Genomic DNA, 13,765 nt, shown 5'->3' on the forward strand with positions numbered 1-13,765 from the left:
GTCTCTAAGGCGTCCTTCTCCCCCTCCCCTCACTCTCTCAGACCTCTCCTGAGGGTTTGTAAGGAAAAATAAATATTTTTAGAAATTGCGGTCCAGAGCTGCTGTCACGTCTTTTTTTTTTTTTTCATTTTTCATAAACCCTAACCATGGGAAACACATATTCACCTCCCCCTTTCTCACTGTTCACGCAATTGCCTTGCCTTTGGCTTCCTACTGCCACCCATGAAAAAAAAGCAGCCCCCAGGGAGAGGGTCGCCATAGCAACAGCCTTCACCAGAGCAACTCCTCAAAGCATCCATCTGAGCTACACATTGCAGCGTTTCCACCGACAGAACAACCTGAGAGTGTGTGTTTTTTGGGCAGAGAGGAGATACGTAGGCTTCCGGGACGCAGGGAAAAAAGAAATAAAGCCAGAGAGGGAGCACAGATGTCCAACAGCTGATCGGCCTGACGGGCCCGCCTGAGAAGACGCACACATTGCAGCTTTGCATCCAGGCTCCCTTATTTCGTGAGATAAAGATGACAGAAAGTTTACATGCTAAGCCTCGATGACTTAGTGGACGAGCCGTGCCGTGCAATAACAGCTGGCACACAGAAAACGGAGACCTGCCAACCTCCAGGAGCTCACTTCAACTTGCACAAGATGCACAAGAAGCTCTTTAAGGCACAATAAGCATCCTGACAGGCAGCGCTGCGCTCAGGCACAGAATGTGTAAACATCGCTGCACAAACATTTACATTTTCCAACAGAATGTAGCCAAATTACTGTCCCCTCCTCAGGACCATATGGCCGCCTCCTACTCCTCCTCCTCCTCTCTCCCTGACACATCAGTGTCAAAGATCAAATCTCATATCCCCGATCACAAGGGACCCTTCTCTTGATCCACGCAGTCTGTTGTTCAGTTTCCATGCAGCCACCGCCGTGCAGCGTACATCGTGACGGCTGCACCGTGCTCATTGTGTGCCTGTCGACCCCACAGTTGTCTCACACAGCAGAGGAGCTATTAATAGCTCCATGCTCCCCAGTAGTTTAAATTCATCCAGCGCGGCTCAGAGTTGTAAATTGGAGCTGCACCACACTTTCGAGGCTCTCTTTTGTAACGCCGAGGGAACAGAGGGAAGCTAAGCTGTCATTAACAGCTTTTTTTTTTTCTTTTCTTTGACACTCGAGGAAGGGCAGGAAGCAGCTGCCAGTTTCACTTCCTGTCTCACTCTTTAGTCACGACAAGCACTGTGTCTGCTGGTTGTTGTGGTTGTCTGTAAGGAATGATATCTGATATTATGACACTTGACAACACAAAGTTATTCTCATGACTTCTGTTCTTTGTGTTTTTGAGTTTGTTTTGAAATCACTGGAGGCCATTTAAAAAAGAAGCTTTGTAATCGCAGAGATCAAATGGAAACGAAGCATATCATTATAAAATTGTACCCAGAATAAGTCATAAGCAAGAGGGCATTATGTAAATTACATCATTATCTCATAGACTCTTTGTACCGACTGTATCAGCTTGATGTTCCTCCGTAAATTGAGGTAGATGCTTTGCAGCTTGCAGAATATGTGACAGAGATTGATGGTAGCACTAGAGCTGCAACAATGAATGGATTCATTGATTATTTCCAATAGAGCCAACCAATAATGGATTTTTAGGGCCGATCCTGAGCTTAGGGAGGAAAAAATACCCGATATTAATATATCAGCTGTTATTCTTGTATAGACAGTGATCTGCAGTGATCCAACATGTGGTTATCAGACACTTGTGACGAAGATGCAGTTTTGACAGGATCTTTTACCTCCTAACAATGACATCACTGCACTGTTACAATAAACTTCACTGGGAATTAAATAATTGTAAATTCCCTCAAGCATCTTTTTCTGCATAATGTCATGAAAAAATGAAAACCGGCACATATTGGACAACATATATGCCGATACCCATATATCTGTGATAAGCCAATATATATTTTGATAATTGATTAATCGTTTTGAGTCATTCTTGTTAGGGAAAAAATGTATTTTCATAAATACTTACAACAATGATGCAGCTTTGGCTCTGACAATCATTTTTCATGTCTTACACTTGACGTGCAGCCAGCAAATGCTGCTCCTAAGTCCTCATATTGTGTTATAGTATCATACAATTTGTAATAACCTTATATAGTGCTGCCACTTTACTGCAAAGCTCACAAAGTCAGAGTTTATAATCAGTAACGTACACTGGAGCAGTTATATGCGTGCATAACTGGCTCAGCTCTGGTAGTTATAAAGTGCTGTGCAAACATTGGCATGAAGGTATTATAAGCATTATGAATGCAGAGCTTATAATACAATACGTCAACCACTTATACCTCTTAAACCTTGTTGCAAGTCGCATGCAGGATTATAAACATTATTAACTTGGGAAATGAAGTGTATGTTTTATCTGGGAACATGTTTATCATCATGCCTGTCCTCCTCGCAGCCATCCATGAGTTTCCAGAGGACATCTTCACCAAGGAGCAGAGGAAGAAGGGGGCTGTGGTCCTGCATGCACTCTGTGTGAGTATTTTCTCTCTGTATTCATGTCCTTGACTCATCACGCTAAGGTCTGACAGAAGTAGAAGCAGCATATATTAGAAGCCAAGAGTTACACAACTAATTTACTTTACTTTACTCCAGGCCATCTACATGTTCTACGCTCTGGCCATCGTTTGTGACGACTACTTTGTCCCTTCCCTTGAGAAAATATCTGAGGTGAGGAAACGGCATCAACCAGCCTTCAAATAGAGTTTTCTTAATCTAACAAATCACTCGGTGATTAATCTGATTTTATTCTGGATTGTGTTTTTTTAATCTTTCAGAACCTGCAGCTCAGTGAAGATGTGGCCGGGGCGACGTTTATGGCGGCAGGAAGCTCCGCTCCAGAGCTTTTCACCTCTCTCATTGGTTAGTTTTTCAGCCCGCCAAGACTAAGTAGAAGTTGTGGCAAAGAAAAAAATCAATAGTTTTAAATTATCCTCAACATTTTTTCAGAGAAATACTGGAAATTTAAAGTCTTCCCAGCTTCTGCAGTGCCAAAATCTTCCAGGAGATGTCAGCAGAGTCCTCAAAAGGGATTTCCCTAAACATTTCCTTTTTTGTATTTTCTTGGGGTTTAGAGACAAACAGCTGGATGATGTGTGTCAATAAAAAAGATGACAGACTGCAGGGTTGTTGTCTTACCTGAAACCACACAAAGCCAGACTGTAAACACACACTTTTCTCCTCTACCCTCCCTCCCTCTGCGTCCCCCACCCTCAGGTGTCTTCATCACTAAAGGAGACGTTGGAGTCGGCACCATAGTTGGCTCGGCTGTCTTCAACATACTGGTCATCATTGGCCTGAGTGGGATCTTTGCAGGCCAGGTATGGAAAACTTTTACCAACATCTTGCATGCAGTTGTCCCTGAGAGAACTCGGAAAAATAAAAGCGCCCACTTCTCCTAAAATTGAACAATATCGGGCGCACAAGTGGCAAGATTTAGAAGAAACAAAACTCCGGCACTCGCAGGTAATCAGTCTTCTTATTTATTGTTCTTGAGTGACTGAACTCCAACATTTATAACGTCTTTCCACAGACAGTGGTTCTGACATGGTGGTCCCTTTTCCGAGATTCCTCCTACTACATCCTCGCTGTCCTGACTCTCATCATGGTGAGACCTGCTTTTCATCAAAACAATTGATGTACTTTTATACTTCCACAATGTGCTCTGAAGAATCCATTTTTCCCCTCTTTAGGTCATCTATGATGCCACAGTTGTCTGGTGAGTTCAATTCTGTTTTTTTACTTTTTAGCTGCTGCTATAAAAACGATTGTTCAGGATTTGCTCGAATCCCTCGTTGGTGTTGAACACCAGACACTATTTTACACAGTTTTCACAGATATGAACTGTATGAATGAGTTTGGATTCATCTTTTGGGGCTCAGCTTGTTTGAAACGTCTTCAAACTTGGATTACGTGTTTACAGTCGACAGAAAGGAGGCTGCCTTTTCTGTCCACATTCACATTATTGGCAGCCCATTATTGCAGCCACGAAACAGACTGCAATGGAATCAATGTAATCCTTTGGGGCAACTGCGACCATAATAGAAAGTGCTTGTTTTTTGCCACTGACAGGCTGACATATGCTATTCTAAGTGTCTGACAGCATTACAGAAAGGATTCCCCCAGAGATGGACCTTTTTGTTCATTTGTGTGAAACCAGAAACGGTCTCTATATCACTGACTTTGATGTTAACTCATTGCTACCGGTGCGGCAGCGAGGGAAAGTTTTTCTGTGTTATGTGAAATACAGAGATTTATCTAGCTGTGATGGGGTTAATCAGCATTGTGTGAACTTGTTTGGCAAGGGCTTGAATCTAACAGACGTTCATTAGTATGTCCCACACTGAAGGTTTAAGCAATAGATCGCAGTACTACTTCTACCACCGTGCTACTGAGAGAGTGAGCACATCTCCTCATATGATCACATTTCTGTACAAGCTCTCCTACAGCAGATATCTGTATTCATACCGACACAGATCTGCAAATGATTCATCTTTTTCCTCTTATGCTCTGATTGGTGTCAGCAACCTCAAATGACTGTTATTATAGTCATGAAGACAAGGGTGTCAACGAGGTCAACAATTAGTGACTGTGAGGCAAATTAAATCGATTCTGATTCCTGATTTGCGCTCGACAAATAACTAAACATCTGCATATTTATAACCAGGCAGCCGCGGCTCATTTTAGAGTCTGTCAGAGGTGACGAGGTTCAAATTGAAACCTATTTGAAGACAACTTTTCATTTGTTGAATTTGTGTGGAGGAGGTGTGTGTGCGGCAGCCGCTTCACACATGATCAGTGATTCAGAGCTCAGCTGTCGAATTGATTTGCAAAGAGTTGTTCAATTGATTTCCTTTGTGTAGCTTTTCTTTTCTCAACAGGCTCGTTTTGTCTTCTTGATGCCTTCATAGCTACGAGGTGCCTGTCCTGAATGTGTTCTGTTCTGTCGACCTGAGGCCTCTTGGAGAAAAAAAAAAGCTCTCTATTGTCAGTGGTTTTAATGAAAGAGTAGATTTATCCATGGTCTTAATGTGGGCTGTAGCTGTGGACTGAACAGTGATATATGGAGACTGCTTATTAATTCGTACCGTGCCAAGCTAAGGCTGTCCTGGTGTATTTCACCTCACCACTCTTCTGCTTCTCAATGCTCTTTGTCAGATTTGTGTTTCAGCTGACTTTGCCAAATCACTACATGCTCAGAATACCTGAGATATGAGTCTGCACGGGTGCAGCAGTGGTCTTCTAGCATCTGTCCAGTGCCCTTGGTGCTGTATTTGTATTTCATGAGGATGATTGTGAACAAGCTCTCTCCTAAAGACTCTGGAAAGGGGGTCTCTCATTGATTACATTTAGACTATCAGCTACAATCAAAGTGAAATTTCAGAAGGAAAATCTTCTTAGTTATATTTAATAGCTTAACATTCAAACACCTAACTGATCTGCTATGCCCTCTAAAAACTAGTGAGAAATGCAAGAATAAAGACATAAATACGGGCATCTGTTGTGTGGAATAACCAGACCTGTTCTCAATAAAAATATTATGTTCATGGAGGAAGTTAAAATGCTGATAGAGAGAACAGGTGTTCAGAGCCTTTAAGAAATTATAATTAATTATAATTATAGAAGAAAGCAGACTTAAAGGATAAGTTCTCCCAAAAATGTAAATTCAGTCATTATCTACTCACCCTCATGCTGATGGAAAGTCAGGAGAAGTCTGGTAGTCCACAAAACATTTCTGGCACCTCACACTAAAACAGCGCTGCAGCATTCTCCTAAACAACTGAAGTAGATGGGACGTAGTTGTATGTCACACCAGACTAACACAACTTCACTTCTTGCTGTGCAGGTGGGAGTCCTTGCTCCTCATGACCATGTATGGAGTCTACATTATAATCATGAAGTAAGTTGATTAAAAGACAACATCAAGACGTCATCATGCCTCCACACGACGTACAAACCCTGTATATTGTTTACATGGATGTAAGCAAACAGTATCTTGCTGGTTGCAGGTTCAACAGCCAGCTTCTGGCGTTTGCGACGCGTCAGCTCAGGAGCGGCAGGCCGTGCTGCCCCGCATCAGAGGATCACGGAGACGACAAGATGGGAGAGGACGCCTCTGCTTGCAACACCTCCATGGTGCTTCTCAACAAAGGTCAGAAGATGTGAGGATGATCTTGTCGTCTTTGCGTGTTTGTTCGCTGCTCTCGAAAATCAAATACGAGAATCTTCTCACAGGTCAAGCCCACGGTCAGGAGCCTGCTCCAGTCGTCATGGTGGACGAGCTTCTCATCCTCAACCCCCACAAACTGTCCTTCTCTGACGCCGGCCTGCGCATCATGATCACCCCGCACTTCTCCCCCCGCACCAGGCTCTCCATGGCAGGACGCGTGCTAATCAGTGAGGTATTTACGCACATGTCGCACATTTTAACACACATCTCTGAGCTTTGCAGCAAAAACCGACAGGAGTCTTCCTCTTGCAGAGACAGAGGCTGATCCAGAGCTCAAAGAACCAGAGGGACGGTGAGGCCGGCCCCGGGTCACGAGGGGGGTCGACCACCAACAGCCTAAAGAGGACGGGCTCCTGCAGTCTGGAGAACGGAGGCAGGGGAGCCGGGGTGGGAGACGCAGAGCCGGGAGACAAGCCGGGGGCGGGGGGCGGGCAGCCAGAGGAGGAGGAGGATGATGAAGATGGGATTTTCAGTCCTGTGCGCATACCAGGTGAGGAAGATTGAGCACTGTTTAAGAAAAATGTAACCTTTATTTAGTGCTTTAAGTCCTTAAAATACTTAATTATTTAAATACTACCATGTGCCCTCCTGATCGACTTCCTGCTCTCCACAGGCAGCTGCTCTGCGCGTGTGAAGTGGGTCATCACGTGGCCTCTGGGCCTCCTGCTCTACTGCACTGTGCCTAACTGTATTCTGCCACGCTGGCACCGCTGGTTCATGGTCACCTTTGTGGCCTCCACCCTGTGGATTGCTGTCTTCTCCTACCTCATGGTGTGGATGGTAAGAAGGAAGACAGACAGAGAGATCCAGTTCTGAAGCGATAAAAATGAGGATATTGCTGTCTTTTAAAATACAGAACAAGCCATACATCCATCATCCATTGTTCCATTGTTCCAGGTCACCATCATCAGCTACACACTAGACATCCCAGACTACATCATGGGGATAACCTTCCTGGCAGCAGGGACCAGCGTGCCAGACTGCATGGCAAGTCTGATTGTAGCTCGACAAGGTAAAAAAAAGTATTTTTTCTGTTCCCACTTTGTTTGGCTTCAGTTTTGCATATCTGCGTCACCCTTCCTATCACTTTTCAGGCATGGGGGACATGGCAGTGTCTAACTCCATAGGAAGCAATATATTTGACATCCTGCTGGGTTTGGGTTTCCCCTGGGCTTTGCGTACCCTTGTGGTGGACAACGGATCAACAGTATGCATACACTTATATCTTTCTACAATACCAATCTCTTTTTGCCTCTGCCTGTGATTTGACTTGTTTTACGGTCTGCATGTGTGTGAGAGTTAATCCAAACTGAAATGTAGTGTTGATGTGTCATAAAATTGTGACATCTGCTTTTTCTTGCCCCCACAGGTCTCCATAAATAATAAAGGACTGGTGTATTCTGTCGTCCTGCTGCTGGCGTCTGTGTTTCTGACGGTGAGGAAATGAGACTTACCAAATGTTGCTTACTGTAGTCGTCATAATGTCTGTTGTCAGTATGGAAATAAGCCAATAGAAGTGGATTTTAATTTTTCACTGTAATTTCATGCATGTTTTCCAGGTCACTAGTTCAATGTGAAAAGGTTTCTAAAGTTTCTAAAACAATGTGTCTCGTATCTGAGGCCTTAAAGGATATTAAAAATGATTCAAATCCTCTTATTGTTGTCATATATTCTCAGAACGCTGGTTTCTTTTTGACAGCTGTAGGCTTCTTGTTGAGCTCGACTGGTGTATTGGTCGGGTCGATAAAGAGAGCAAAAGTGAAGAAAAAAATAGCCTTGAAACAGAGACTTTATCAATAGTATGTTGTTGTTCACTCCATACTTTTAGACGAGCACCTTCATGAAAAAGTGGCCTTTAATGAAGCGAAAGACAGATTGCATTGAGCCACAGAAGCAAGTGGAGCAGAAGCTAGCCTAGATTGACATCACGTATTTGTCTCCGTTATCAGTCGATAAAAGCTGCAGACAGGACCGCCCTTTATGGAGTGCTCTGTCCTGGTTGGATAGAGTCGGCAGGGTTAGGGTTGAAAATAAAAATGAAAAAACAAATGAATGCAGGTTTGAGGGATATTTGTCCAACTTGTGTGTACACACTTACGTTTATCCAAAACTGATTCAGTGGTGTAAAATTCTTTCCTCTCCACTGTTTTCTGCTTTTAGGTGACGAGCGTTCATCTGAACCACTGGAAGCTGGATCGCCGGCTGGGTCTGGGTCTGCTGTTTCTCTATGCCATCTTCCTGCTCTGCTCCATCTTCTTCGGGCAGATGTGAGGCCTTAAGGTCAAAGGTCACCCCCGGCAGACAACATGCTGAGTACCTACCTTTCTACCACACGTCCTCTTTCCTGAAGCCAAAAACAAGAGTGACAGCGTTGTTGTGTTAACTGTGAGAGTTTCTGTGCACCTCTGTAGGATTCACTAGGTTGATACTGTACACATGCAACTACACAAATACACACTGAAGTCTTTTATCAATAGCACAATTTTTCTGTTTTTCGTACAGTGTAGTGACCGTTCATGACTTATGAAAAAATGTAATGACATGGCAGATGGAAGCCTTTATTAGTAGCAATATAAAACAGGAAATGACATCATCAACAAAAAAAAAAATTGATTTAGAAAACAAACTGTTCTGGTCCTTATTAGCTAGGTTGTCGTACGTTGTTGTGGCTCGCTAATGTTTTGATGACATTTATTTTGTCTGTTTTCTACGTAAATATATGACGATGTTAATCTCCTGGCCTTTTACTAACAATCTTTGACAAAAGCTTCAGTTTTGAGAGAAATCACTTCCCGCTAAAACTTAGCCAAGTTAGCTTACCCGTCTACTGGGTAACACACTACAAATCTTAGCTGCTTCTGCGTGATAATAATGAATAAATGTTGAGTCATTACTGTTTCATTAAAGCAATAAGCCATTAGAAGTTGTCTAACAACACACACGCACACTTTACTTGTTCACAAGCATAGACTATTCACATCTCATGCCAATGACACGAGGTCCTCGTCCTTTCAGCGACCTCCTGTCACTGCAGCTCTTTTCATCTGAGAGTACTGTTTAATTTATTTATTTATGTTTTTAATGTCTGTGTTCTCGAACCTGCTGCAGCTGCAGAGTAAATTAAATACAGGATCACAAACTAGCTGATTTCATAACAACACAGCCGTTGTTTATCATAGAGAGTAAGTTTATTAGCCTGCGTCACCTCTGCTGCTGTATCCACATGTTGTGTCTCCATAAGATTGCGATTGGTGAGGAGAGTTCAATAGTGCATGTTTCTGCTGACACTAATGGGACAGTTTGAGCAGATGTGCACAGGCAGCAGACAGCTGCAGCTGTGATTTACAGCAGGGGACATTATGCGTTAAAGCTGCTGTAAGCGTCGGCGTCGTTTTAGCTAACTTCCTGTCCGTTTTGCAGTTTGCAGTCTCCTCCCTCCTGTCTAGCAGCAAACATGAGGATCCTGCGCTCTAGACAAGACCGCCTCTTTATGAAGCTCTCTGTCCTGATTGGATAAAGTGAGCAGGGATACCATTTATTTTTCTCTTCTACTGCATGAGCAGGAGGAGGAGACATAAGTTATTGACCAAACACTTTATAACAGGGATTACTGTTGGAATATAGAGCTATTTAACACTTATTATAATGAAACATATATCACTTACAACAGCTTTAAAATGAGACTACCAATTAAAAAATCCTACTGGGAAACCGTTGATTTGAAAAAGTAAATCAATACAGTTATCTGACAGATTTATCTAAATACATTTCACATGCTCTGTGGCCATCTCATCCTTATAAACAGCTTTAGGTTAAAAGGTTAAAACATCTTTTCCCTGAAGATTTCACAGATATTCAAAAATGGTACATTGATCTGCCGTGTCATGCTTGGGCCCGTTGTTCAAGATGAAAATAAACCTCTATCAGACTAGTATGTTTGTAGGCCTTAGCTTTGAATATGTTTTGAATGTACACTCATTAGTGTGGAAATATTTACATGTATTCAAATGTAGCAGGCGGCACTGAATTACAGCGGAGAACCTCTGAACACAGTGAGGTACTTCAGTCCGACAGTAAAGGACTCCATGTATGTGGAACAGAAACACTGATATGAAAATGCACATTATTGTGACAATATTTTGAAGATTTTGCCTCACTGCTTATCAGCAAGTATTGGTACATCTAAATGTACGTCAAGAGATTAACTTAGTGTTACAGTATTTTTAGAGGTCTTATTACTATGAAATCTAATATATAATGTTCTTCTATGAGTGTCACAAACTTTGATGACTTTGAGTGCAGGTTAGTTGTAATACTTCACGTTTAGGTACGACAATCGATGTTTGTATTGTTTCCTGTACATTTTCCGAGATTAATTTTGCTTTGGTGGAACATTTTCACGCACTTCGATCGGGACAGAAGCAGCACATTATATACTCACACATACATGTACTGTATTTGTGTGTTGTATGGCAAATAATGCTGCATATTCCATGTTTGTATAAACCTGCTGCTCCTCTGTCCTTAAAAAAATAGCAATTTGGACACATTAAGATAATATGATGACTAAATATTCCACCAAAATGATCTGAGCAATCTTTTTTCTTTTTTTTTAAATGGCTGTATGATTATTATAATTGTCTACCTGACAATACTTTTTACTGTTTGTAAATGTTAAATAATTTACATAGTTTTACAATAATGAATGTCTGACAGAGACTAGTTTTGTGGTGTTTTTGATATTTTTTAAAAATTATAATGTAAGCCTACTTGTGAACTGTAATTGTAGCAGGATGAATGCATACCGTCACTGTTTGTATAGTGGAATATGAAGGCTGTGATGTGAGACTAGCACTCGAGTTGTTGTGAATTCAATTGAAGTTGTGTCTTAAAATCTTCTCAGCGCTAAGTTGTTCTTTTATTTCAGTATTGATTCATTGACACACTCAACCTTATTTCATGCAAGGGCCCGCAGAACATGAAGCTGCCGTTTACAGGTTTAATTTAGTTTATAAAAAGGCACAACAAAATAATTGTAAAAATGTTTTAAAGGTGCTATATGTAGGAATAGGCCATCTGTTGAATTCATACTCCAACATATAGGGGCAGCGTATCACCAAGGTAACCGCTAACTGGTGCTAACTGTATTCTATTCTGACTGTAGCTGCCCTTAGCTTGTTAGCTCAGTTAGCCGTGGAGCTAGTTGGACTACTGGGGGAGTCTTGGTTTTTATACCGCTATCACAGGAGCTCTGGAGCGTTTTCAGGCCCAGAGCTAGCTGGTTAGCATGCTAACAATATCTCTGCAACACAGTAGGCCTACATAGATGTCTTGACATAACGTCAAACTGATTTGTCTTCACCTTCTGTTGATCATTTTAGTTTATTTTTGAATGTTTTGAACTAAAATTCTTACATATTGCACCTTTTTAAAGAATGGATAAAATATTAACTTTGTGAATGTCTCAGCAGTTAATCAGAGTTTTTACCATTTCAATAGTTAAATTAGTTTTCACTTCAAACTGACCAAGTCTTTGGAAACTATTCACCCTTTTTAACTTTTACAAAGTTCTCGTGCTCAATTTTTTAGTTTTTCAGGGTCCAATGTCGAGAAAAATTCCACTTAATTTAAATGACAAAGTACGTCTTTACCTACTAAATTGACTCAGAAACATTTTTTTCATCCATTATTCATACTCGCATTTAAAAGTGTTATTTCATTTAAACATATTTGAACAGATCTGCTCAAATGTCATGCCAGAAGGTTTGATATCAGATCCCATCAGTGCATTTCAATAAGCGAGGGACACACTGTTAAAATGTCAGTGCAAAAAGGAAACATATAACTGCTCGTGTCCCCAATAAATACGTACAGAAGATAGAAGACACATTCACACTTGTATTTAGCTTGTTCCAGTGCTTCCTGCACCTTCAGAGGACTGTTAGTAGACCATATTCATACGGCGGCCATTTTCCTCTGACATCACGTGAAGGGTGTGAAGCTCAGTTGTCGTTCTGCTTTGTTCCAGGTTGTAAGTCGTATAAATGTAGGGAATTTACACAAATTGCTCTCATTTCGCACTTCCTGATTTATCAGCAACTAAAAAGATAAAAAGAAATTCACAACAGCCAATGTTAGCGTTCAGCCACTTCCTAACTAAGATTAATGTTTGATAGTGTTACACAAAACAACATGAAAGGTGTGAAGTAATTCTGAAAAATCAACATAGCTTCATATTAGACATTTATTTAAGCCTGGAAGTTAAATGCACTGGCTGTAGCTAATGAAACAGTAATGTTAGCGAGGAAGGGGTGGAATGCTAACGTTAGCTAATGGGTGATCAAATATGTTGTTTTACCTGGAAATATGGCCCGATAATATACATTTTCACTATCCGCTGTCCTTCCAGCTGTTGATCAGCCGAGAAGTGATGAAATGATAACAATTTGACAGATTTCCCAAGAGGAACAGTGTCCCAAGAGGAAAATGGCCGCCAATATGGTCTATTACTACTGAAAGGATTAGTTGAATAATCCTGTAGTTGATAAACAGAAAATTAATCAATAACTATTCTGATAATAAATTATTTGAGTCTCTGATCAAGCAAAACACAGTGTATGTACACTCACTAGTTAACGTTTCACAGATGTGAGGGTTTTCTGCTTTTGTCTTTGGGAAGGCTAGTTGAACAAAACAGCCACCTTCTGAGAAACAAACAAGACATTTTTCACCGTTTTCTGCCATTTTAAGAACCGACCAATTAATCACTTGGAAAAGTAATCAATAGAGGAATCGTGTGTACCATGCTCTCAGTTCATCATTTTATGTGTTTCTTTGTAGCGTTCTCTGAGGTAGAAACTGTCTCTGCGTATCCTCAGCATCTCCATCCCTGTTTAACATCCTCAGTTGTGTTTTTTTGCCAGAAGATGATTCACAGCAGTTTGTAATGCTAATGTGTTCTGTCACTCTGCTGTCGAGTCTGTTCTAATCCAGTAATAATCTCAATACGCTGGTAGTCACGGCTACGGAGACACAACAGCACCAAACCAAACGATGAACTCCTGAACTTGTTGTGGTTTCACGGCACTCAAAGAATGTTCTGTTTATTCTGCTGTGATGTTGGAGGTAGAAGATATTTTAGAGTTTCAATTTATTGCTTAGAGGTCGTATGGGATCATAGAAGACTGTTGTATCTTGAGTCCAATAAAAAAAAAACCTGTGCAATAACAACTCGTGTCTTGTTGTTGTCCCGTTGTTTTCTATAGGTAGCAGTGATAGTGAATGGACCGAGGTGCAGCTGCAGACATCAGAGCAGCTGAGAGGGGACATGGTTTAGTCCATGACCGCCATCTAATGGAGCAAACCAGAAAAAACACACAGATCTTAAATAGATTTTTTCCTGCACATCATACGGTATATTCTTTGAATAGAAATAATATAAATTACAATTATTATTCATGTTCAAATCTGACTGT

At 41.3% G+C, this 13,765-nt stretch overlaps 1 protein-coding gene across 1 annotated transcript in view; it reads left to right on the top strand.

The window, feature by feature from the left end:
* LOC311269909 (sodium/potassium/calcium exchanger 3) overlaps positions 1-13,066 on the top strand; it is a 28,283-nt gene extending 15,217 nt beyond the window's left edge. The window contains exons 3-17 of the mRNA XM_084374452.1: positions 2,460-2,536; positions 2,657-2,731; positions 2,839-2,923; positions 3,278-3,381; positions 3,594-3,668; positions 3,754-3,779; positions 5,907-5,960; positions 6,070-6,212; positions 6,296-6,462; positions 6,543-6,780; positions 6,904-7,070; positions 7,188-7,302; positions 7,385-7,497; positions 7,660-7,725; positions 8,451-13,066. Coding sequence (XP_084230578.1) covers positions 2,460-2,536; positions 2,657-2,731; positions 2,839-2,923; positions 3,278-3,381; positions 3,594-3,668; positions 3,754-3,779; positions 5,907-5,960; positions 6,070-6,212; positions 6,296-6,462; positions 6,543-6,780; positions 6,904-7,070; positions 7,188-7,302; positions 7,385-7,497; positions 7,660-7,725; positions 8,451-8,561 — 1,616 coding nt within the window. The 3' untranslated portion in view covers positions 8,562-13,066. The remainder of the gene's footprint in view (positions 1-2,459; positions 2,537-2,656; positions 2,732-2,838; positions 2,924-3,277; positions 3,382-3,593; positions 3,669-3,753; positions 3,780-5,906; positions 5,961-6,069; positions 6,213-6,295; positions 6,463-6,542; positions 6,781-6,903; positions 7,071-7,187; positions 7,303-7,384; positions 7,498-7,659; positions 7,726-8,450) is intronic.
* Positions 13,067-13,765: the final 699 nt, after the last annotated feature.

This window comes from Pagrus pagrus (assembly GCF_965226575.1).
Source record: "Pagrus pagrus genome assembly, chromosome: 14".
NCBI lineage: Eukaryota > Metazoa > Chordata > Actinopteri > Spariformes > Sparidae > Pagrus > Pagrus pagrus.